Source organism: Rhinolophus sinicus, linkage group LG14 (assembly GCF_036562045.2).
Source record: "Rhinolophus sinicus isolate RSC01 linkage group LG14, ASM3656204v1, whole genome shotgun sequence".
Classification (NCBI taxonomy): Eukaryota; Metazoa; Chordata; class Mammalia; order Chiroptera; family Rhinolophidae; genus Rhinolophus; species Rhinolophus sinicus.
Window position 1 is genome coordinate 11,829,999 of NC_133763.1, and position 26,546 is coordinate 11,856,544.

General features: G+C 36.6%; 1 protein-coding gene across 1 annotated transcript in view; it reads right to left on the minus strand.

Moving 5' to 3' along the window:
• The window catches only part of LG14H8orf34 (linkage group 14 C8orf34 homolog), a 307,880-nt gene that overhangs the window by 100,429 nt on the left and 180,905 nt on the right, over nt 1–26,546 (minus strand). The window contains 5 exon segments of the mRNA XM_074318665.1: nt 4,525–4,546; nt 9,924–9,937; nt 11,458–11,474; nt 13,636–13,646; nt 14,407–14,542. Coding sequence (XP_074174766.1) covers nt 4,525–4,546; nt 9,924–9,937; nt 11,458–11,474; nt 13,636–13,646; nt 14,407–14,542 — 200 coding nt within the window.

Sequence of the window (26,546 nt, forward strand, 5' to 3'; positions counted from 1 at the left end):
TCATGCTCAATACAAGATAAAACATTATCTAAAAGGAAAACAAAACAGATTGGCACACAGGAGGCTAGAATTATCATAGCCTACTGAGCTCCCAGCACCAGGAAGAGAGTGAAGGCTGGAAAGGGAGGGAAATTACCCTATTCTTGAGACCAGGCTCATGGTGTGAGATGAGGCTGAATGAGGTGCGTCACTGGTAGACAAAGGCTGGAAATGAGCACAGCTCTGTATACCTAGAATGGCTCGAGGAAGCAGGAACAGCCATCAGTAAGAAACCCAACCAAGCCAACTGCTGGTTGGGAACCCTGACACTCTAATATAAGACTTAGTTTTATACTGGACCAGTATTATACTGGACACCCCAGAGAGAGGTGAATGAAGGAAACTGAAAAGCAAGCCAGCAGACAGACACGGATAAGGAGAGAGGGAGGGAAGGACTCTCATTCTAATGCATCTACAAAATTTTAAAGTACCTGAAGATAATATATGTCATGAAAAATCACCAACCAAATGAAAATAAAACGATAAGAATATATCAGCCTAAAAACCAAAACCAGTAAGACTTTAAATGAGCATATTTAATGATCTCAAAGAAAGAGAAAAAAGAATGTATTTTAAAACATGTATTAAAGGGGAAAGTGGTTTACATGACTGAAGAACATAGAGATATTTAATCTAAATTGGACAGGAAAATATAATTTGGTTACTTGAAAGTAAGATCAAAAATTAAAGAGAACTAGCCAAACAAACAAAAAAAAAATTAGAAAATTGAAAAATATCAAAGAGACATAAGACAATGAAGAAAATAGACTGAGATGCTATAACATTTATCCAAGGTGGATGCCTGAAGAGAGAAATGAAGAAAAAGAAAATACGTATTATTCTTTATTATTAAGTGACTGAGCACCTAATTAAAGTAAGGGGTGTCTCTTTCCTTAACATAGGGGTGAACCCATGACCGAAGGTTAGAGAGCTCATCACCCCTGATACAATGCCTGATTTCTGGTAGTACATTACTCAGGGAGACATTAGCAGCATCTTTTTTAAAGATTATCATATGAACTTTGGGAGAGAAAGGCTCCAAGCTCTAAGGAGAATACAACCAAGGAGCATCCAGGTGCCAGAGCCAGCTTTTCCACCACATGAAGCAGCCCAACAGAAAGCAGAATCTGGAGGTAAATGAGAGAGGGAGAGAGACAGAATGAGAGAGAGAGAGAGAGAGATCTGGAGATAGAGATGGAGATGCAAATGGAGAGAAAGACAGAGAAAGAGGAAGGAATGGAGATTGCAGTTTATATTCTCCTCCAACATTTCATTCATCCAAGTATTTAATGACCATCTCACGTGGGTTAGGAGTTGTTTAATGAATGGAAACTATATAAGTGAGCCAAGACAGACTTGTGTTTGCTCTCAGAGCTAATATTTTAATGAGAGTGAAGGGATGATAAACAATTCAAAAACGAAGTTCGAGACGGGGCGCCTGGATGGCTCAGTTGGTTATAGGGTGAGCTCTCAACAATAAGGTTGCTGGTTCAATTCCCACATGGGATGGTGGGCTGCACTCCCTGCAACTAAGATTGAAAACTGCAACTGGACTTGGAACTGAGCTGCGCCCTCCACTAGATTGAAGGACAACAACTTGGAGCTGAGGGGCCCTGGAGAAACACACTGTTCCCCAATATTCCCCAATAAAATTTAAAACAAACAAAAAACAGTTCATTTAAAAAAAAAAAAAAAAAGAAGTTCAAGTCATGAAGATTATCGTAGATCTTGGGCCAAGTGTGCTGGGAGAGGTGAAGAGCTATGAGACATGAGGTGACATCTGATAAATGTAGCCAATTAACACCAATGCCAGTGACAGTCAATCATGAAGACTGCTCTGGAAAGACATGACAGACTCTTCCATAGAGTTGCTAAAAGAGAATACAACCTCTTACTCTATTGTCAGTTCTGTTGCTGAGGGAGAGATTTTGACCACATATGTGCAATAGGCTTTACGAATTTAACATGTGCAGAAACTCCTGATTTCTCACCATCTTCAACAAGCTCCTCTCTGACTTCTCTGTCTCACCCAATGGTACACCATACTCCAGTTATTCTCGAAATCAAATGTGATGCATCTCTTTATCTCATATACAACTTTTAGGTCTAGGGACAATCCTGTCAGCTCCCTCTTCAAAAGATTTCTAAATGGGACAATTTCTCACCATCTCTAAGACTAGGAAACGTAGACATATGTCTTATTGTTTTCTCCAGATCTTCATACCAGAAGGTGGGTGAGTACCTCACCTTAGCTCTTCCTTCCTGCAGATCTTCATAAAATGACATAAATCATGTCAAGATACTGAGTCCACGGTCTTTTCTTCTATATCAAATGTGGCATCAGCAGGGTAGAATTTGAGCCATGCCAAGACAGCCGACAGGACATGGGCAAGTTCTTATTTTCATGTTTTCTTCCTTATTTTCCTTCATTTCCAGGGTGTGGTGGGCTGTGATTCATACTTGAGCAGCAGTTTTCAGATCAGAAACACTTTTGTGGTTTCAGGTACTAAGAATCATAAACGGAGCCTGTGTGCATTTTTGACTGCCTAGTACCTGTGTTATTTCTATTACCAGAGAAAAACAAATAAATGAGCAAGAAAACAAACAAACCACATAAACAAACACAAAGCAGGGGTCTCCTATTTTTGTCCCTAGGTTATATCAGGTTTCTAGGTGCATTCCTCAATTTTAGGGTCAGGAGGGTATCCCAGCCCTCCTCTTTCTTTTCCTTTTTTTTTTTTTTTTGTCCTGAATTTATTTGATTTCCTCGGTATAATGCTGTACCAAAATGTCCTGAAATAGCCAATGCCCTTCTCAGACAGATGGAATCATGGTATCCATAGGAAGAGAAGATTTTAAAAAGAGAAATAAAATTCTTTAATTCCCAGTAGAGGTCACAGAAACTCATGAAGGACTTCAAGAGGAGAAAACTTTGAGGAGAACTCTTATCAGGAAATTCTAAAACACCCCTAAGAGTAAAAGACCATCTTCATACTTTAGAGGAACTGACACCTATATTACAAATTAATTGTAAGTCTGTTATATTAAAAACAATTGTAGAAATCTCAGGATTTCAAGGATTATCTATTTGAAAAGGTGCCCTCGGACAAACAAAATATATATGGTAATAACCACAAAATCTTATGAGTCTGAATTTAAATAGTGTGTTTAAATACAGTATGTTGATTTTCTTGGCCATAGGGTAAATATCTGTGTTTGTAAACAAAAGTAATATGAATTAATTTTCCACAAGTTTTTAGTGATTAAATAAAAAACATAATAATTGATTACAATCTTCTGTAATACAGGTATATTAATGGGAATGAATTTTAGGGGAGAGAGGATAACATTTCTCAAAACTGGGGTTCCCTTTCATCAAAATTGACAGCAAATTTTTATCTGTTAATGCTGATTCTGTAATGTGATCTTACTTTTCACACAGATAGATACTATCACACAATAATATTAATTCACTAGCATGTAAAACAGCTTGACATGATGTGACTCAAACTATATTATTTGTCATAAAAATAACTTTATCCAATATAAGGTTTTCATATAAGCACTCTTTCGCCTTGTAATTTTAGGTTGAATTCATTAGGAAATATTATCAAGTCGAAGCAAAAGCCATAATTCCCAATGCCATTCAGTGTTCAACAATAGTGGTTGAGGGTGATTCTTCTCACTCACAAATATTTCAATCTCTGCCTTTAGCTAAAAAAAAAACCTGCAAGAAAACTTTACCGCTGATAAGTCATCAAACTGCTATGTGTTAGGGAAAGTCAGAATATTCAGCTTCTATTTCTGACAAAAATTCATGGAAGTGATGATAGTTAAGTCCACAAGAGGAAGTGAAATTCATCACTGACACTACTGGTTCAATAACGTGATAGATTCAGATATTTTCCAGAATGTACCTGTAGTTGTTCTAAGCAGACTATTCATAGAGGCTAATTCTCCAGTCACTTCAAACTTGGCATTGACTCCACGAATAGACAACTGAACAGCAACAGTGACATCTGTAAACTCATCCAGATCTTGGGAAAACCAGGCGAAATCATTTGACATATAATCGCCTATTGGTGTTGCTCCCAACGCCCTCAACATTTTGAGGAACTATTCTTGCTAAAAAGTTAACAAGACTAACAGTCTTAAATAAATTTATTTTTCCTGGACCCTTCAGAGAGAATGCTATGAGATTTTTAAGTCCCTAGAATCCTTTCCATCTTCTCCTCCTCAGCTCTTGATGCTGCTGTCGAATTCTACACACTTCAGACATCAGAATGTTGAGAGTGGGAAGAAGTAGGCCCATGAGAGTGTTTTGTTTTTGTGCACTTATCTTGGGTGCTATTTCCAGAGAAGGAGCTTCTCGATAGAGTGCACCCAACATGGATTTCTCTAAGTTGCTCCCACAATTGTCGCTCTCCTCTCAGCAATAGCCACAGTCTTTGTAGGTTTATAGAAACCATCATTCAGAGCGGACACATGTGGAAGGTGGAGAAGCCCTCTCTAGTATCTATCCAATAGCTGTAACTCTGTGACTTCTCACCTGGTCCTACAGTACCTGAGCAGCAGTGCCTGGGAACCCGGAAGCTGTGCAGACAACCAGGCACAGACACTTTGACATGGTCCTGTGTGACTTAAAATTTTCAAACTAATACTTCTATTTTCCCCTGCGCAATTCTAAGCTTCAGAAGAACAATTTAACTTTAAGTTAACAAGAAAAAGTCAGAGGCAAAGGAATTAAAAAGTGTCTTGGGTCTAAAGCATAGGGGTCTAATCTGCCAAAGCCCAGATTCCAGAAGATGGGAGTAGGATGAATACATTCCTCCCTCTTATCAGGTAAACACTGAGTTTTAAAACTTATTGTTCTGGGGTTTGTTCACCCCGCCATATAGTCAAAATCAAGGAATTTGTATTAAATGCCTTTTAATTTGCAATAGGAAAAAACATTATTTTGCAATAAAACTGGGTGATTTATCACTTTAATTTTAAGAAAGCAATTATGTGTTTTACTTTGTAGTAATTGAAATAGTTATTACTTAATTCTGAGAATTTGCAGAATGTCATTTCATTCCATATAAAAGTTTATAATTCTGCACTAAAATATCGTGCAAAGCTAAAGCTTTATGTAAATATGTAAAGTAGGAGATTTTGTGGAAATGTATTATAATTCAAATGTGTAATAAATGGAAAACCACTGTATTTTTTAAATGCTTCTAGAAAATCCAGATAATCTGGAAATTCAATATTTAGAAAAATTTTCATGAAAATTTTGAGGTATGGTTCAAAGGTATGGACACATTTTCCAGTTATCTTTTAACAATGTAATTGTATTCTAGTTTATATATTCTGGTTATATAACATTCTATTGCATAACATTCTTAATTAGCTTTAAAATGCTTAAGTTTATATTTATTACAAAGTAAATTGTGATTTTCAACCCATGAGTCAATTAGGCAAAAATTCAAGTGCTTCAATACAGTTACCTGTATTCTTTGCTACTCACATAAAAATATAGAAATCACATAAAAGTCAAGGTATTTCCCCATACTCCCATGAAACACAGAAGACTTTGATGTACACTGGGAAAAGATAATTGGAAGAGTCACTTGGATTTTTATAGTATATGTACAAATTGATATGTTTGATCATAACAGAAGATGTACTGTGGGTTAAAAAAGTAAAATTATAAATTTTGTAGAATGCATTAGGATTTAGTAGAGTTAAAAATAGTATTGAATGAAGATAATTTCAAATTACTAGAAATTAAATAATAATATGAAACAGAACTGTTTTATTCAGGTGAAATCATATATATGAATCTTGTGTAGATAGATACGTATTAAAATATTGTGGATGGTGGTGAAATAAACCATGTTACATAATTTTAGAGTGTTTTCCCACACCTCTATTTGAAGTTGGATCTTTCTTTCCTATAGAAGTTGGCAATCTCCATTATGAGATGATTAGTAGCTAAAAGCAGAAGCCTTTTAGGATATTAGAATGTTTATCAGTTGTCTCAGATTAAAAGTCAACTGAAACAATGGAACCGACCATTCCCAAACTATGTATTATTACACTGCCACACAGAGTAAGGTATAATGACCCACTCTATAGACTCTAAAACAAATAACTTCACTGCAAATCTTTGGTGTAATCAATGTAACCTAAAAACAAGAGGGACCACATAGAATTTCTGAAATTGATTCATAGTTTTATTGTATGCATAACTTTGTACAGAGTATCCCAAATGTCCTATTGCAGTTTTAAGCTCTAATAATTTAAAACTACACTAAGAATGTGGGACACCCTATATTTTATCTGTGATCTATTTTCTCGGGTTGCCAGTACAGCAAATCAATAATATAGAATTTTGTTAGAAATAAAGATTTTCAGTGTAAAAGACATGAAATTTCAATTACAGAACCAAGAATTTAAATAGGAATGCTACACTGTTATAATTGGCTTGGAAATAACAATATGAATCCATGGCCGACAGACATATTTGTTTAATAAAGTACATTTCTGTCCTAAACTCTTTCAGTAAAATGGCTACAATGCCGCTGCTTTTCTTAACTAAGTTTATGTAATATTTTAAATCCTTTGTTGTTATTTCAACACTCTTCACAGTGTCTTCACCATGTGTAGGTCCCATCTCAAGAAACCATTTTCTTTGCTCATCCTTTAGAAGCAACTCTTCATTTGTTAAAGGTTTATCGCGAGATTGAAGCAATTCAGTCACGTTTTCAGGCTCCACTTCTAATTCTAGTTCTCCTACCATTTCTGCCAACATCTGTGGTTACTTCCTCCACTGAAGTCTTGAATTCTTTAAAGTTACCATGAGGGTTGGAATCAACTTCTTCCAAACTCCTAGTAATTTTGACCTCTCCCCATGAATCCTGAATGTTCTTAATGGCATCTGGAAAGTTACATAGTGCGTTTATCTGAACGGCGAACTCTTTCCAGGCTTTCAATTGACTTTGCCCAGATCCCTCAGAGAAATCACTATCTACGGCAGCGGTAGCCTTACAAAATGTATGTCTTAAATAAGACTTAAAAGTTGAAATTACACCTTGATCCCTGGCTACAGGATGGATGCTGTGTCCAGGCATGAAAACAACATTAATCTCATTGTACATCTCCACCAGAGCTCTTGGGTGACCAGGTGCATTGTCAATGAGCAGTAATAGCTTGAAAGGAATTTCTTTTTTTGTTTTTCTGAGCAGTAGGTCTCAATAGCGGACTTCAAATATTCAGTAAACCATGTTGTAAACAGATGTGCTGTCATCCAGGCTTTGTTGTCATGTACCACTTAAAGATGGGGCTATAGTCTCAGAAATGTGTTGTTAGGCTATTTCGTTATAGTATAAATATATATATTTAGACTGGTACATGCACAAAGACAGGAATGATGAGGAAAAGTCTCTATAATCAAAATACTTTTATGTGTTTAGTTAAAAATCAACCAAATTACCCTTAATATTTTACTCCCTAAATCCTTGTGACCTATTCACAGACCTTCAATTTAATATTACTTCTGTTTTTCTGAGCACATAATGTTACTTCCTTGAATTTCAAATGTATATTTAAGTTCTTTTGAAATGTAGATGATTATTTTATCTTAAAATAGCCCCCCCCTTTTTTTTTTCTTTTTTTCAGAGTAGACTGCTTGAAACTGAGCTAGCCATTCCACTCTGCTGTAATCCCATGGGCAGAAATTATTACCCTGTGTTACAAATAGGAAATTGAAGTTTAGAGAGGTTAAGTGATTTCTTCAAATTATTCAGTAGCTAAACTAAGATTCCAACCCTGATCTCTCTTGCTCTAAAGCCCAGCTCTTTGTCACACAACAAGAAAATAGCTTTTTAGATGGTGTGTGTATAGGGGTGTGGGTGTGTGTGTGTGTGTGTGTGTGTGTGTGGGCACGCACACGCTCATGTACATGCATTCAAGGCCCTCTCTCCTCTGTAAATCACAAAATAACTTAAAGAAGTAGGGATGGGAGGATCTTGTATCGACTTACAAATAAAAGAAAAATTATAAAACTAATGTGTTAAGAATTGAGATGAAGTAGTCCCCAGCTTCTGACTGGTGTTGGATGCTCTCATTTCCTCCTTCATGCAGATCTTGAATGAACAATGAAAACCCTATTATCAATATTGCCAAGGGTGCGGACTTCTACCACAGCGACAGCCCCCCAAAATAGCCATCAATCATAGCTGGCATAACGCCATTTTGCTGTGCTTTGTTTTTACCATAGCACTTTGACAATCTCACATTTGGATTGCACTTATTTGTTTACATGTCTTTTTCCAGCTAGAATGTAAATCCCTAGGTGTCAAGGGTGTAATTTGTATTTTCACAATGTATCATAGTTACTTGACACAGCGTGCGCTTGTGCATTTCGGTTCAAACTAAATATTTTGTCCCTTAAAACATGGCAGTAGGTGGTGCACTGTATTCATGACTCAAATGGGATCTTTTAATCCTCTAGGAGTACAAGAGAGTTTTACGAAAGCTTTTAACTTTAAACAAGTCATAGCAGCCTCTTTTTGTCCTTACCCATTTTCCTTCATGTCAGTTTTGCTCACCTTTCCTTCCAATGGAAACTTTCTGAATTTAAACCTGATTAAACATAGTTTGGTGGGAAAATGCACAGGAAAGTGAAACAGAATACAATGTATAAGTAATTATGTAGGTTTTTTCAAGTCAAACAGTAAATCCTAATATAGGCAATTTGAAATTAATTCCCATTTACAAGGTTTGACATTCATCTTTTCTTCAGCACGCCCTCACCAATGATGACCTCCTTTGGATTTATCAAGTCAATATACAGCTAGACTCAATATTTTAATGTCACGACGTTTAGGAAAAATGATACGCAATTTCTGGTACGATGATATGAGGCAAATCAGTTAAGCATCAGTAGATTGTTTGGAAACAAATCACTCTTAGCATTGTCATGCTGTAGTTTCTGAGCTTGCACCCCTGTGTATTCTCTGTAATCCAATTTCAAAATGGCTTTCAGTTCCTTTTTTTTGTGCACTATTGATGTTAAGCATGAATGAATGCAAACACTGCCCCATCAAAAACAAATAGCACCTTACCACCCAAGTGCCCTGGCAGGAATCCACAAAAACAAGATTTAACTCCTCAGAATGGCAGTGGGTAGACAGAATTAAAGGGTGGTCTTCCCAGCAAACAGGCTTATAAACTTCGCTGAAATAGCAATTTGGTGCCTTGGTATCAGGATTTGTCTGATTTTTATGTGTATTTTAACTGTTCCCTTAAAAGGAAAATTCAGGATGTTTAATAGTGACATTTAATTGGACACTCACAGTTTTGCAAATCACTATTTTTTAGAACTACAAAAGTTTTTCTGACAATTCCTGGTAATTTGCATTATTGCCCTACCGACACTTTACTTTTTAGTTGATATGACTGGTGTGACTCGCAGGCAACAAATGAAACTTGTTTTGTCCATACCATTCAAGGATTTGTAATGCACTGGTGGACTCTGCTAAAAGTCAATCCAAGACACTCGATGAATATATTAAAAATCTACCTTACAATGAATAAAATCACCAACTATAAGGACACTGCTGTATCCTACACAGAAAATTATTTATTTACTTAACATTGTAGTTTTATAATCGATCCTTTCCCTAATAATCTGAGGGAAAGAAATTGAGATATTCTAGGTTGAAATCTGAATATATCTTGGTGGTCAGATATCTATCAGCCATGCATTTTTCCACTTGTCAGATGATGCCGTCTCTTTGTTTAGATCACACAAATTGCAGCAACGTCCACATCAGACCAAGGCCATTAAGAGCTATGGGAGTAACACTACCCCAGAAAATTTTCCAGCTTAAAAACACAAGCTTTCTTCCATCTGTATTTCTTAACCATTGGTGAAATAGTTATAAAAAATTCTGTGACCTTATTTCTTGCAACTATGATAATCAATAAACTTTTTGACAGTCCTGATATTTTAGTCACGTGGTAGAACACAAAACTTTACAGAGGAATTTAGTGTGGGCTGAATCCCTCTTGTCCTGATGTCTGGTAAAGTGGAAGTCCTTCTAGCGGTCGTGTATATCTTACATCCCCAATCACTCCCTATAGAGTGTATCAGTCTCATTACAGATCATGTCTTCCAAGCAGGTGCTGAATGAGAAGGGCTCTGTGGCCTTCAGCTGTATGCGCTCAGTTTAATAGAGCAAAAATGTTCTGGGCATATCATATGCACACTCCCTTCTAGCTACTGTGACCCATAAGTAGTTCATGAGTGGTACAGTATTTTTTTAAAAGAGACTGAGGAAAATGACAACCAAAAGAGTAGACTCCACCTCTTTACACTCCCTTGATCATCGATGGGTTATTTGCAGAAGCTCCGAACATCACTTGAGTCTCACTGACTCTAGATTGAGGTTGTTGATGGTATCTTGGCACTACAGTATTATTTCAAGATCACAACACGTCCATTAAGCTTATTTATTTCATGTCATCTCTCCAGTTCTATGGGAAAAATGATTCCTTGACCTTAAAACTCTAAGAAACAACAAACGAACAAAAATGTCACCACCTTACAGTTTTACTGAACACAAAAATCCTGGAAAGCAGACCACAGTTTTCTCCCCAGTAAGTCAGAAACCTAAGGCAGAGGAAAATTCATGAAATGTCAGGAAAATGAAGTTCTTTTTCCTCAATACCTGAGCACTTCCATGTGGGTCTCTCAAAAAGTTGGGGGCGGGGGGAGAGGAAGGGGGGAAGGGAAAACCTCAAAGCATTTTAAACTGCTTAAGTATTTACATGGTAATTATCCTAGTGAGTGAGAAGAAGAGAAGAGGAAAACCGCCTGTTCTCTGAGAGCCTTGAACTGTGAACACTTCAGCTAGCCTCATTTACATACATTATCCTGTCCAGTCCTCTCAATTGTCCTTGGAGCTCATCTCCAGGATTACTGTGAACTCTATTTCACAGAAGAGAGACCAGATTTTAGGAATATCTGCATAATTTTCCCAAGATGACACAGTAGGTAATTTAGAGTGTGGACATTAGATCCCTGTATCATACTTCAAAGGAGTTGTCTTTCTGTTCTATCATTGCTATGAAAAAGCCTCGCAAGGTCTTGATAAGTACATGATATAACAACACTGTTATCCGAAACTTTCATATCCATTAGCACCCATACTGGATAGTGTGCAATCCAGTAAAATCCAGAATTAAATCCTGATCCCAGGTCCCAAATCCAATGTCCAGCTTCCTCTATAAAGTCTGCATTATCTCTCAAATGTCCCGGCTGGGTACCAGTGCTCACAAAGAGAGCAATGAGGATGGACACTGTTCTATAAATGAAGCAATGCTTTTCTCACCATTGGTCTAGTTTGTAGAGCTGGATTTCTAATTGACTCGTTCTGAGAGATTGCCTGATCATTCTAAGATTACAGCCTACCTACCATAGATCCCTGCCTATACCCTGGTGCCCTGAGACAACAAGATCTGCCTCTTCTGGACACCAGATCCTTCTCCAGTGGCCTGGCCCAGCTCCTCAGTCTGCATTCCTCCAGTCCTGAGTCATTAATCATCTTTGAAGTTCCAATGTTTCTATAAATCAGAGGTTACAAACAAAGGCCTATGGACGACAGACAGGTAATATAAACAAGTGAAGGTGGACAGATAATCTGAGGTGAACTAGGGCACGCCTGCTGGGTCTAAGGGTCTCGAAGGGAAAGTTGCTAGTGTGTAACCATTTGAGAATGTGGGCCCATTTTCATCACCTGTACATAGTTTTAAGAGATGATAAAAACCCCAATTTGTATGTAAAATTGGTAACTAATCCAGTGGTATTTTTAAATGTTATGTAGACACACAAACCTGGACAGTACCCACAGTCTTTCAGTTTATGATTTCTGGCTCAGATAATTGCTCAGCCATGCCTTAAAACGTATAATACTCACAACCGGGAAAGTTAACCCATCAACACAAAACAATGTTTCAGAATTCATTATGGAGAACTCTGATAACCACATCCATGCCCTACAAAAGTAGTCTATCCAGCACTGGGAGACAAATCTGGGAGTCGCTCATGTTTCCCCATATCTTATGAGTAGAGCCACGGACAGCCTTTGCTTCAGACAATCTGTTCAGGATGTTTATATAGCAAACAGCCTTTGAAGACAGATACGGAGTGTCTCTCTAGAGCAATGCTACCTTCCCATTGTAAAATATTCAGGTTCCCTAAACTCAGGGTTCCTCTCATATACTTCAACCTACTACCCTATTTGTGTCATTCTATGAGATTTGTGCCTCAGCAAACCAGTGAAAATGCTAAACTCTGGCAATTGTTACTGTTATGAGTACTAAGTCCTTGGTCTCTGACCCAGGAGTTTCACGTCTTCTGCCAGCATTTATAAAACAGTGGCAGACCAGCACGTTAGGTTACAAATAGGGTAAAATCCCAGGTTCTTCATAGTTCCTGACATGTGATATTAGTTTTTCTCCCACTCTAAACTCTGGCTACAGCAGGTTCTCTAAAATCAATAGCCTACTGACCTCCTCTATACTGATTAGCACACTTCCCCGAATGAACGTATCTCTAGCTTGCTTTTGAAATACAACACTGCCTTATTCTCCATCAAAACAATCACAGACTCTCATAATTTCAAAACACCTAAATCTCAGTGTTTCTATGTATTTTAGGCCTCCATCTTTGCCTTCAAACACTAGTTTGGTGTTTAGCAATAAGAGAAAATGACTAAGCAGACTGTCAAGCCATACTGCTTAGGTTTGAACTTACATTTTGCCTCTGACTGGCTGTATTCCTTTGGACAAGTTACTTAACCAACTCATACTTCAGTTTTTTGATCAACAAAATAAAGATAATAATAGAAATTAATACCCAGGATTATTTGAGAATTAAATGAGTTTATATGTTTAATGTGCATCTGGTACATAGTGAGAATGCGATAAATGTAACCAATTATTCAACTGAATATTTCTTCAATAAATCCAGTCAAGAACTCATCTTAAAAGCAGATTGTTTGCAATTTACAGTCTAACTGGGAAGGTGAGTAGTAAATAATTTAGGGCTGAATATGTGATTGTTCCTTTTGGAATTCCAATCCTCAATAGTTTAGCAAAACATATTATTTCCATAGGCTTTCCTTTTTGAAAACAACACCTCATATACCAGTCTTCTCCAAATGATATGAAAAACCAACCTCTTTCCAGTCAAATTGCAAATGTACAAATGTGTACAGAATGTACAAACATTTTATTAAAGATGCCAAACCACTCTTCCATAGATGGCCTTGTAGACTTAGGATGTCTAATTATCATCATATAAATATTACCAGTTTTCTTCACAGCCCTAAGCAAAAAGTCAATTCACCCAAATATTACTTATCTAAGCAATGTTTCTATTGGTGCGTTCACTGTGCTGTGGCATTTCTCTTAATGGTCCCAAACACCACACCCCGATTTTCTAAGAGGTGTCCTTTCTAAGCCTGTGACATTCAAAATAAAAATCCCAAAGGGGTAAAAAGGAAAGAGGAAAAGCTACAAAAACCTGATTTCATTTTCCTATACTCCCCTCCTCCCTTTTTCCAAGCAGCTAATCCCCTCTCAAACTGTACAATGGACTAGCTAGACACAAAGAAAAGGAGATAACACTGACCAGCCAGTGTATTGTTCTTGCTAATCTGCCCCATTTACATAAGGGTTAGAAGGCTTGTTTTATCATTTAAACAGGCTTAAAAGCCTCTTTGCAAATGAGATTTAGTTTCTACAAAAGAATGAATTCTAGCTATTTGGTGAGTTTCTGCTAGACCAGCACTGGGAGCTGACTTGGCAGTAACTTAAGCTACTTCTTTGGCCACATACAGTCTACGCACAGATTGCTTCCAGCTGCCAAAACTGAAAAGCGTCAAGCTGATTAAATTCTTTCTAGGAGGTGAACAGGATAAGGAGCAGGTTAAGAGGTCAATAGTATCAGATCTTAACTGTACCTGGGCAAACCCCTGCCTTACGCAGGTGCCTTAAACGTGCCTTTGAACTTTTTGAGCCCCTTGAATCTTCCTTTGAAAGGGAACAGAAGGGCAGACAACAAATGAAATTCAGAAACAAAAAGACTCAAAAGAGTCTCAAACTGTGAAGTGAAGATCTTCTAAACTCAGATTCATTGTTGGTCTCAGTGGCCCTGGGCACAAGTATAACACGACCGGACTCCCTTGCCAATGTTCGCACAAAAGATAACAAGAAGGAAACGATTTTCTTAACACAGAGGAGTACACGCTTTGCATCAAAATCTTAGCTGTTAAAATTCACATTTATATGTACCATCCCTATGGTTTGTTTTACCTGGCACACCTTGAACAGATGTTGAGCGTGACCTTGGCCTGAAGTTCAGCGGGGTAAGCAGCACGACCTTGGTTAAATTTGCTCCCAGAAGGTACCAGGGTAGTTACTCCCTCCATTCTTAAATCGTCAAGATCTTCTGCAACAACACGAACCATTAGAGAGAAATTAATTCTAATAGTATTAAGGAGAAAAGTCCATGTTTCCAGGTGCCTGCCAGTAGTTTGTTAAGTAGGACATGATATATTTCTGCTTTGCAAAAATCTTACCTCAGGCACCAATTATTTTTAAAAATCATTTCTAGATGTAGTTGGAGACAAATTATATAAGATTTATAGGAACCTAAACCACAACCTCTACAGTAATGGGCCCAAAACGGTCAGGACTTGGTCAGTAACTATCAGCTTCCCTATTTTTGCCTCTGCTTCCAACTCAGAACCAACCAGAAAAAGACAAATATGCTCCCAAACTGATTATATAAGATCTTTGCTTCTAATTAGTCTGCCCTCTGCTTCCCCACCCAACAATCTCTAACCAGAACACACCTGAAGCTTTGTCTTTTTCCACTCTAAGCCTTTCCTGTCTGTCTTCACCTGGGGAGGACCAGGATACCGGAACAGCCAGGCCCCAGCGGTTCACTGAAGTCCTTCCTATTCTTCCCAGGTTCTCAAGCAAGATTTAAAAGATCTAAGTTTCCCTTGTAATTCAGTCCTGATACAACAATACATGATTGCCTGTTTTATTCAGAGAAAGAATCTTTACTTGCTCTAAGCTTTAGCAAAAAGGGTACATAAAGTTTCAAAACATAAATTATAATTTTGCTAAGACATATTATTGTGGAAAATATTATATAAAGAGGAAAATCACTCTCTCATGTGGGGGCTAAAAAAATTAATATGTTTCCTCCTACCTTCCAAGTTCTTCTAGTTGGGCTAATAATCTAATTAACAGAGAGATTAACAGGAGAAAATCAACTGTTAATACATATGCATGGGAAATTCACATAAGCGTGAAAATTCTAAAGACAGTGAAGCAGCATTGGGTATATATAACATTTTTGGACAAAGGAGAAAGAAGTTGGCGTGTGGGAAGACAGGGTATTATATTTCAGAAGTGAGAATCTAAGGTAGTTGAGGAAAAGAAGAACATACATGGCAGCAAAATTCTCGTAAGGTAACTCAGAAACAATGGGACACAGGAGTATCTAGCTAACAGGCTTGGACTCTACCTGATTAAGGTTGGGGTGAAGATTCTTAAGGTGATTAAGGCAAGACTCCTTTTCTAAGGCCGGTTTTTCTGTCTGAATCTCTTGGGCAGGAAAGGGAGGAGGGTTGACGGTTCTTTCTGAGTCTTTTGCTTCTTCATAAACAGCTTAAAATCAATATCCCAAAAAGCAGCTTCAGGATGGAAAATTTTTGGTTTCCTTCACTTGATAAGGCAATAGACTACCCAAACATCTTAGACCTCTCACAAAACAACTCAGAGGATTTCTAGGCTTAACTGGATATTGCAAACAGTGTCAAATTTTCCTGAGATTGTGACAACTCTTAATCTAAGTCATGAATAGGCCTCTGGGATTTGCAGAAGACTTGTCAACAGAGCCCTTCCATAGGCATCCCCAACTAACCGTCCTTTCACCTACTTGGATACGAGTCATCTGGACAAACCCTTTTAGTTTTAACTCAACTGCATGGGAGTCATAAAACCGTGTCTCCTTGACCTGGTTGCAAAGGCTTATTCCCCCGGTTGGGGCTTCAGCTTAACTAGTTATAGGCTCCCCTCTTGATCTCAAGGTTACTCATGCGATACAGACCTTACTACTGCCTGAGAACATACGGCACTCGTCAGATAGCTAATTAACTTCTCATGAGACTGTGTCGACTACCCCTCTCACCTTACTCTTTACCACAGCATCACCCTGACAGGCCTTTACCACAAGAAGGGAGCCTCACGATTTTCCTACCTCTGTTAGGGAACCTGCTGTACCTCACTCAGTTTTTTTGAAGAACTTCCTTTGAAAACTTGACCTAATATTATTTGTTGATAGATCAAAACTTGAAACTAGGGCAGAATATGCTATCACCAACTTAAGCTAGGCTTTAGAATACAATCCTCTGCTTGAGGTAAAATTAGCCAAGATGGCACAATTACTGCACTTACTTGGCTTGTCAACTAGCCAAAGACCACAGAATAAATATATATACAAGAATGCTTTTTTTTTTTTTTTTTCAATATGACTTTAGGATGCTTTGGAAACAAAGGTTTTCTCAACACAGCTGGAAACCCCAATCAAAAATGGTCAAGAGGCTTAAGACACTTTTAGATGCACTTCTAACTTCATCAGGAGAAGCTATTATAAAAATTGGGGTTCATGAAAAAATAAATCATATGGAAGCTAAAGGAAACACTCTAGCAGATCATTTTGCCAAACAAGCAGCCTTACCCAAGGTTATGTTCCTATCTAAACTCTTAAAGGATAAATCCATGAAGAAATTCAAAGAGACTATCATGAAAAAGGGGAAAAAATGTGATTCTAGCTTCACTCAGATAATCTCTGGTGCTTTCAAGATAGCTGCCTGGTGACACTAGATGGTTTCAAATGAATATTAGCTCAATTTCCCCATGAAACTCCTTATCATGGTACAGATAAATTGGTTACTATCTTAAATCAACATGGCTGAGAAAACTTTAAAAAGACAGTGGAGGTCTTTTTTGAGTCAAGTCACTTGTCAACAAAATAATTCTAGAAAAGCTATAAAGGTGGGATATGGCCAGAAACCAAAGCTTCAAGGACCCCTGAATTTTATGTAGCTTCCACACTCCATGAGATGTGAGTGTTTTGGTCATTGCACATCTGTTTTCAGGATGGGTTGAGACATCTCTACAACAGAAAGTTACATTCTTTACAGTGGCTTAAAAGGTACCAGATTTTGTGTGCTCATTCTTGGGAATACAAACTTTTATAACAAGTACCCAAGGCACACACTTCATAAGAAACATTACAAAAGAACTGTATAGGGCATTACCCTTTACTCAGAAACCATGCTGCTGTTACCACCTACAAACTTCTGGAAAGGTGGAAAGAATCAATGACATTCTTAAATAAATTTAACAAAACTTTCAGAGACCTTTGAGCTCCCTTGGTTGAACATACATGCACTCATGCCAGTATGGTCCACTCCCTCGGGGACACACTGTTTACTTCCCTACGAACTGCCAACTGGAAGAGAATGTGCTTCAGAATTTTACCGATGATACTCCACTCTGCCCTGATGTACACAGACATTGCAAAATATTGCAAGAGACTCATGTACTATATCCACTCCTATTACAAGGAGGTCAAGGTCACACACAAAATATCTTCTAAAACAGCCTCTTTGTGATATTGAACTATGAGATTTTTGTCATTTGGAAGATCTATCAAAGAAAAACTGCTCTTGAACCTCATTGGAAGGGATTCTAGCAAATACTGTTAACGACAAATACAGAAGTAAAACTCCTTGGAGTAAATCCTTGGGTTCACATGTCACAACTAAACAAGTAATCCAGAATCAACACAACAAGAAGCTCATTCTAACGTCAAACCGAAGATTCTCAGAGATTCTCTAGAAGCGGCCAATCTTCACAGTAGACAGATACCTCAAGGGCTTCAGAACACCGATGACCTCAGAGTGTGGACAGCTTCTGCTGAAGATGTTGGATCACAACGCTTAATTCCTATTCTGTTTTTCATATGCTTACTTACTGTCATTCTTCTCATTTTCTGTAAACTCCTGGTTGTCACCCACCCACGATGGCTCTTTTTGTCTTTTGTTCCATTCTTATTAAAATTACTACATCACAGCATAATGATTCTAACACCAAACTCGGATAATCCAGCCAATGTAAGGCCCTGGTTTCACCATGTCATGACCAATTCCCTTTTCCTGGATACCTACGTGTTCCTACCAGATACTACTTCCTGTGCAGCCAGGATGCCTAGTCTTGCTTGCCTCATACTAATATCTCATGCACTTTAGGAATAGTATTACAAAAATTATCTGTACACAGATACTCTAATTCTATAAGTTATTAAAGTTGGAAATTATAATTCGGATGCAAGCTTCAAAATGAGGCCACTCTTGATTAGTCAGGCACTTTACCTGGGGGAGTTACTGATTCATTGTTGATATAAATAATCAAAGCAGTATTTCCCATAACAGGAATCATACAAACAAAAGACTGCGAAACATGTATCATTTTAACTTTGGCAGCAGTTATAAATGATATGACCTCTACCTTAGGTGGAATACAGATCATTCTCAATTCTTTGGCAAGAATAGTGATGAATAATCTAGACTTCTTAATCCCTAGTCATGGTAGTATCTGTGCCATTGCTAATACTTCTTTATGTATTTGGTTCAGCAAAACAGGTAAGGTAGAAAAGGCTATAATGCCTTAAGGAAAAGCTACTTGGCTCTCTAAGGTTGATCCTTACAACCTGTGAAATTGTTCTCTTGGCCTTGGTTGGATAATTCAGATTCTTGGTTCTGAAGCATCTTAAATGAAACTTTAATGGTCTTTATTTATATCACAGTGGTCATGATACCAGTCCACTGAAATCTATCATTGTAATGCTTAAGCTTGGTGCTTAATGCAGGTCTTAAAAGCTTCTATGCAGCACTTTCTCATCAGATGATCACCATGATAATACAACATCAAAGAATTAAGAAGCTCTTATGATACAATTGACTATGGAGACACGTGAACAATCATTAAGCAGTGAAGATCTGAATTTCTAGTCCCAACTTATGGCCAAATTCCTTGCAAGGGAGAGAATGACCAAAAGAGGGGACTGAGAGACTGAATACATAAGCAGACAACAGATAGATCACGATGACATTAGAACACTGACCTACAACCTCTGCTGGAATTAACCAGTGAAGCCAAACCACAATCTTGGCAGCAATTGGCCCCAAACATTCAGGATTTGGTTAATACAGGTGAGCTTCCCTCCTCTTACTCTGATTTCCAACTCAGTACCAACCAAAGAAAGTCAACTATACTCCCCAAACCAATGTATAAGATAATCTGCTTTCAGTGAACCTGTCTCCAGCCTCCCCATGTCAACAACTTCCTCCTCCGTCCCCTCCCCCTCCTCCGCTGCCTCTTCCCCTCCCCTTCTCCTTCTTCTTCTTCTTCTTCCTCTTCTTTTTTTCCCCCCAGCTCAGAATAGCTATCACACAATGGAAGAAAAAGAGCATTCTAGAGTAAGAAGACTCCTGGAATTCGTTTGCTTGTTCCTTGGAGACCTCAGGGTGCTGCAAGCTGAAACAGCTTCAGCAACTGTTATAGCTGTGAAAAGTCAGATGCAACTTGACAATGTCAGTAAAACCGGCTCCTGCAGTCTTAGGAGAGGTCTTACTTTGAGAAATATTCCTTCCTTCATTCTCTCTTTAACACTATTATTCTGTCAAGGAAGGTCCATGAGCTCCTAATAACCACCGAGTACTTACCAAACTCAAGAGGGTGGTGCTACTCCAAAGAATCTTGTATCTGTTTAGTCATGGAAGGATACTAATAATCTATGCTTAGTTTACAAAGAACAAAAATAAAATACAAATTTAGGTCTCCATATCTCCATTTCCTTAATAACATTAAAGGGAGCAGGTGTCTAAGATTAAATAAGCAAGAGAAAGAAACAGAAATGCCTAAACTTAGAAAATTTCCGAAAGTTTGCATGAATTGAAAGAGAAGAGAAAAACAAATTAAAGAATTTGAGTAAGATCCTGTCTAAGAAATTTTCCATACTGGATAAGTCAAGGGAGAAAATGCAAATTCTGTATTTTTAAATACAGAAACTTAGACTCTCAGAACATCAATGGCATCAGTCTTCCTTCCTCTGTCTCTTTCTTCCTCCCTCCTTCCCTACCTTCCTTCCCTTTGGGGCCTTTTTCTTAAATTATTATTTTTTTTTTTTTGCATGATGTCCCCTCACAATATCTAGCTCAGTGCTATAGGCACAGTAGATGCACCCTCTTTGGTTGTAAGTAGATACAAATTCAGTATATTAAGGAGAGACTCTGGCCAACCAGAAATTTCTTTGAAGCAATCAGAAATACATTTTTTACCAAAGACTTTCATAAGTCTTAAAGTAACAGTGGTAGAGCAATATTATGTAAAAAATAACCTGATGGAAATTTTTAAATATATACTTGTTCTACTTTGATACTTTGAAATCAAACTATCTAGTGAATGTGAATGTCTAGTTAAGAAAGTAGATGATGTAATATAATACAATATAATATAATATAATATAATATAATATAATATAATATAATATAATATAAATCAGCTCTAGCTCAGAAAAAAATAAACATAAATGTTTTAAACATTATGGAAAACAAATGAGAAAGCAATTAACTGAGGTTAAAAAAAAACTGTCTGATATTGCCTATTAGCACTTGGCAGTATTCCATGTTAATTATATAGACTAATTTCAGATTTCTGACCAAAACTTGAATGATAAGGAATTATTAGTAAGTTGAATAAACTGAGTAACAGTTGAATAGAAGAATAGAAGCCAGATTCAGTTGTGAAGGATTTTTCAGAAAAATGGAAGACTGGCAAAGCACGGAGAGAGATTTGAAAGTAGATAGTATTTTGGGGAATGTGGTACAGCTATATGACTATAACCTCAGATGTATAGGGAAAGCAGAATGTAACACTGGAGGAGAGTTTAGTCTCTGAGGATAAAGGAAGACAAAGCAATCAGATCTGTATTTTAAGATGACAACTATAGTTGTATTCATCAAAATAAACAATTTTCTTAATTTATAAAAGATTAACTTTAGCAATATTATTTTTGAACATAGTCAATATTATAAATAATATAATCTATGAAATAGACTTCACTGAAATGAATATACTCAACTAATGTATTCACAGAATGAGGTTATAATTATCTTACTTATAACTAGAAATGCATTTCTCGTTAATATATTCTTATTTAAGAATATACAATTATATATTCAACTAAATATCAAGAATATATTTAATATAGTCAACATAACCATGTATTCAAGAACTGTATCATCCAACTCATGAGTCACTAGCCACAGGTTGTTATAGATCAGCTGAAATGCGTGTAGACCAAACTGAGATGTGCTATAAGAGTAAAATGCACACAAGATTTAGATGACTTAGTGTGACAATGATACAAAATATCTAATCTATAACTTTTATATTGACTACATATTGAAATAAGAATATTTTAGATATACTGAGTTGAATAAAATGTATTATGAAAGTTAACTTTACCTGTTTCTTTTTCCTTTTTTAATGTGGCTATGAGAAAATTTAAAATTACAAGTGTTGCTCCAATTTGTGACTCACATATTTCTGTAGGACACTGCTGTTCTGGAACACATATCTCATGAATACCTTAATAAAATTATATATTTAAATAAACTGCCTTACATCCTGTAGCTTTAGACTAAATAAAAATTTATTTAAATACGAACACATATCAACTACATCCAATAATATTAACAAGAATAATATAATTTCAGCCATTGATTCTATTCAAGCATATTTACTTTCATTACTTGTTATTCTCCTGTTTTGCTTTATTTTTATCCCATAGCACTTATCATTACCTGAACATACACACAGACACACACACACACACACACACACACACACACACACACACACACGAGGCAAGCCAATTAAGTTTGTGAAGTTGTTGCTAACCTTTTTTCTTATCAGAGGGATTATTCATTATGAATTTGTACCAACTGGACAAACAGTTAACCAAGTTTACTATTTGGAAGAGCTGAAAAGGCTAGGTGAAAAAGTTAAACAAAATGATCTGAACTTTTCGCCAATAATTCATGGCTCTTGCATCACAACAATGCACCAGCTCACACGGCACTGTCTGTGAGGGAGTTTTTAGCCAGTAAACAAATAACTGTATTGGAACACCCTCCCTACTCACTTGATCTGGCCCCCAATGACTTCTTCCTTTACCCAAAGATAAAGGAAATATTGGAATGAAGACATTTTGATGACACTCAGGACATCAAGGGTAATACAATGACAGCTCTGATGGCCATTCCAGAAAAAGAGTTCCAAAATGGCTTTGAAGGGTGGACTAGGCACTGACCTCAGTGCATAGCTTCCCAAGGGGAGTACTTCGAAGGTGACCATAGTGATATTCAGCAATGAGGTATGTAGCACTTTTTCCTAGGATGAGTTTCCAAACTTAATTGTCAGTCTTCATTTATATATATATGTATGTATATTCAGAGGGAGCCAAAAAAATGTATACACATTTTAAGAAAGGAAAAAACTATTAAAATTGTAATACTCAATATACACTGATAACAAAAGATGAATACAAGTCACGTTTGACTTCTGCGATTACGAGAGGTGCTCAAAGTGGTTCCCATCAGCATCCAGACACTTCTGATTATGGCGAACTACTGCTTTAGCAATGTTGACTAAAGTGTCCACTTCTATACATTTTTTTGGCAAATATGTGTGTGTATATATATATATATATATATTATATATATATACACACACACACACACACACACAAATATATATAGATACATACACACACATAGATATATACATATACACATACTTAAACATAAACATACATGTACATATACAGACAGACATACACATCCATACTCTTATAATTATTCATTTAATTAAAAAAATCTGTTTCTTATCTGATACCTCAAGGTAGGAACTAAGTCTTTCTCACTCACTATTGTAATTTCAGTGCCTTAGAAGTGTGTTTAGCACAGAGCAGGCATTCGCTGATATTTACTGACTATAAGACTTTCGTATAATTTGATAAACTTAGTTAATTAATTATTTGACCAATTGATCTTTATGTGGGATTCGGTTTGGGAAAATTGGTTTTTAAAGAAATACACTTGTCGCACTTGCCTACAGCCATTTGGGAAAGAGAAAACTGGAAACAGGGAGCTGAAGCAAGAAGAATCAACAGTACATGTATAAGCTTCTGAGGGCCTGGAATAAGGGCGTAGCAGTAAGAAGAGAAAGACATGTATTGAAAGGTAATTTCAGAGGAAATTCCGTAGGTTGGTTGTCGTGAACGATTGAATGTGAAATCCCAGCAGATTTCTCCACATTAGCACCTTTAGGGAATACAGGAAGAGATAATACCTTTGGTTTTACACATGTTGAGATGGCTATCTTCAAGACAGCATATGGATGCTGGGTAACCAGTTAGAAGGACAATCTGGAGCTAGGAAGGGAGTGTGGAATGGAGCTATAGGCCATATGGCTGAGAAATGTGACAGAATTATCCGTGAAAATGAAGCAGTGACATTTCTTATGTCTAACTTCCTTTACAAATGAAATGTGCACGTTATATGAATGCTATATTTAAAAGAAGAAAGTACCATACATATTTTTTTGCATCATAAAAAGCCCAAAGTGGTAATTTATTTTTAAAGTGAGCCTATGAAATTGCTATGTATCTTTTGAGTCACCGGGACACTAATTGAGAAAAATGAACTAATTTATGACTAAAGACATGTCAGCACTTTATCTTTATACCGTCCAAATAACCAAGAATTAATCAAGCAAAGAACTGTTTTGATTTAATTTAAGGAAATAACAGCTGCCTCGATTAAATAACCCTAGGACTTTCATTTCATTCAAGTGTAATCCATGAAATAATTTACAGTTGCTTGAACTAGACAATGTGGGATATGAGTGAATTTTCACATCTGTTTCTAGGAACTTTATAACAAAAAATTAAAAGCTTTCCAAACATCAGTCCCTTCACAGCGATTCAGTGATGGATTACATAAGAATTATACGGCAATTTTTCCCTGCATTGCAATCGGTTTGTTGATTTACGTCAATAGAGCTGATTTGGTCAAATATTTTAAGCAGATGTTATATATTCTGAATGACTTATTGAAAATAAAACAAATGTTAAGAAAACATATAAGAAACTCGACAAGTTTACATAAAATATTTATGAAACCTTTTTTTGCTATGTGAGACAGCTATATTTCCTCAAGAGGGAAAGAAAGAATGGAGAACAAAATATAATTCACTTCGCTGGAACAAATTCCGGTTAAAAGGTGGAAGAATGGTGCTAAGGCCATGCTTCTATCGGTTCTCTCTTTCTACAATCCTGCCTCAAATATGAGCTCAGTATTCTTTCTTAGTACATCAGAATAGTACAACTTAACCTAACTCATAAATATTAAGAACAAAGTGGTAGGAACCAGAAATTATAGGCTGTACCTTTTTAAAATAACCTTCGTTTAAAAAAAATTCAGTTAGAACTGAACTTGAAAACATAGAATTCTTGTGGAATTTAAATGCTGTGCTGAAGTTTCCTTTTTTAATAACATAAGAGAGAGTATGTTACAGAATATTTACTTTCCTTGACCACATAAGATCAATAAACAAAGAAAGTGATTAGACCAGTAAGTTATGGAAAATGTTTATGTAAATTTAAATTTACATACATTCTATGTATTCTATCATTAACTGAAAGGAGAAAGAAACTCCCTGAGATATTCTTTGATAGCTTCCAGTTCCTGTGTAATTTCTTTGAACATCAATAGCCAAACACATGATGATGACAAAATTCGTAAAAATTTATAGGCTAGAGTTTGTTCACTTGGATTGCAAATGAATTACAAGACTTGTGCTAATTGAACCCATCATTACATAAATTGTGAAGGCTTTTCTGTTAGTCAGAAAAATTAAGACATCTGGGAGTGGTTTTGTCTTTCCAATCTGATAGAAAATGTTAGTGCTTCTAGCAAATTCAAATCCAAACACTACCCACAGTTTGCTTTCTGCATCAGAGTGCATCTTTACTTTTCTTAATTTTCACCCACCACAAATTCAAGAGATGATATTGTATAAACACAAAAATTGACTTTTTCATGAAACTTTTTTTCACTTCTGAAGGTTGGACAGGTAGAGATCGTGAACATTTCTCTTTCAACAAAATTAACTGAAATTCCAGGCATGTGGACCATTTTCTGGTAGGTTTATATGAGCAGAATGGCCTGATATCATTGAAAGCCAGTTACAGCCCTGATTGAAGTGGGGACACATTGGCCAATCACATTGGTCTCACATTGGCAGAAATCTAGAGACAGTGTCAGAGGAGTATCAGGGGCCAGATTTGGGGGGCAATACGGAGAAGCCATAGGCCGAGGCTTATAAGTAGAGGTCTTCAGTAATACAACCAGAACACAGAAAGTGAGAGAAACCAGGCAAAATGTTCAGTGTAGTCAGGAGCTAGGTAAAGATGGTCTCCAGGCAGTCATGGGAAACGGTGGGTTAATCTTTTTAAAAGGCTGGGATTAAATAAATTATTAATTTTTATGGAGTGATGGGGAATCATGTATAATTTTTTTTAAAATATGAAAATCACTGCAAAATCTTGGAAAAGCTTCTCATTTTAATTCCTGTTTAAAAGTGTATTTATTCAATTTTAATTCCCTTGGGATTATTACCTCTCAATGGTGAGAAAGCATTGCCCATCCAAATAGTTTAGCTATGGATCAGGCACCAATATTTTACAGCAAGCATTATTTCAGCCAACACAGGTGATTTATCCACTTAAATGTATTCTTTTTGTTTCTAAACTTATTATTAACCCTATTTAATACACTTTTTTATGTTCTCAAAATCAGTGTTAAATAAATAAGGTCCTATGTTGAGAAGTTCCTATGTGTACTGCATTAATTTATTGGCTGCTAATGAACTTGGACCATAAACCTAATAACTGCACCCTGTACCATATTTGATGGGCTTTTGATTCTTGATCTAGACAGAGTACTAACTGAGTTCATTTCAATGAGTGTTTCTGCATTGATTACATAATTTGCTAACTCAAAATAAGCCCTTTGGTGAGAGTGCAATAAATCCATTCACTGGCTGTTACAATCCCAATGCTAGCAGTTAAGTTTTCTGTATCTATGCTCTAAACTTATTTTTAGTAAAGTTGATTCTGTCTGAAGTCAGTTTAATTTATACACATGGCACAAAACTAAGTTGATGTGCTATTAGTGATTAAACTCAGGATTTATTCTTCGTTTACTTTTTTCTTGGATTTCAAGTGTAACAAGCCTTGGATGGTT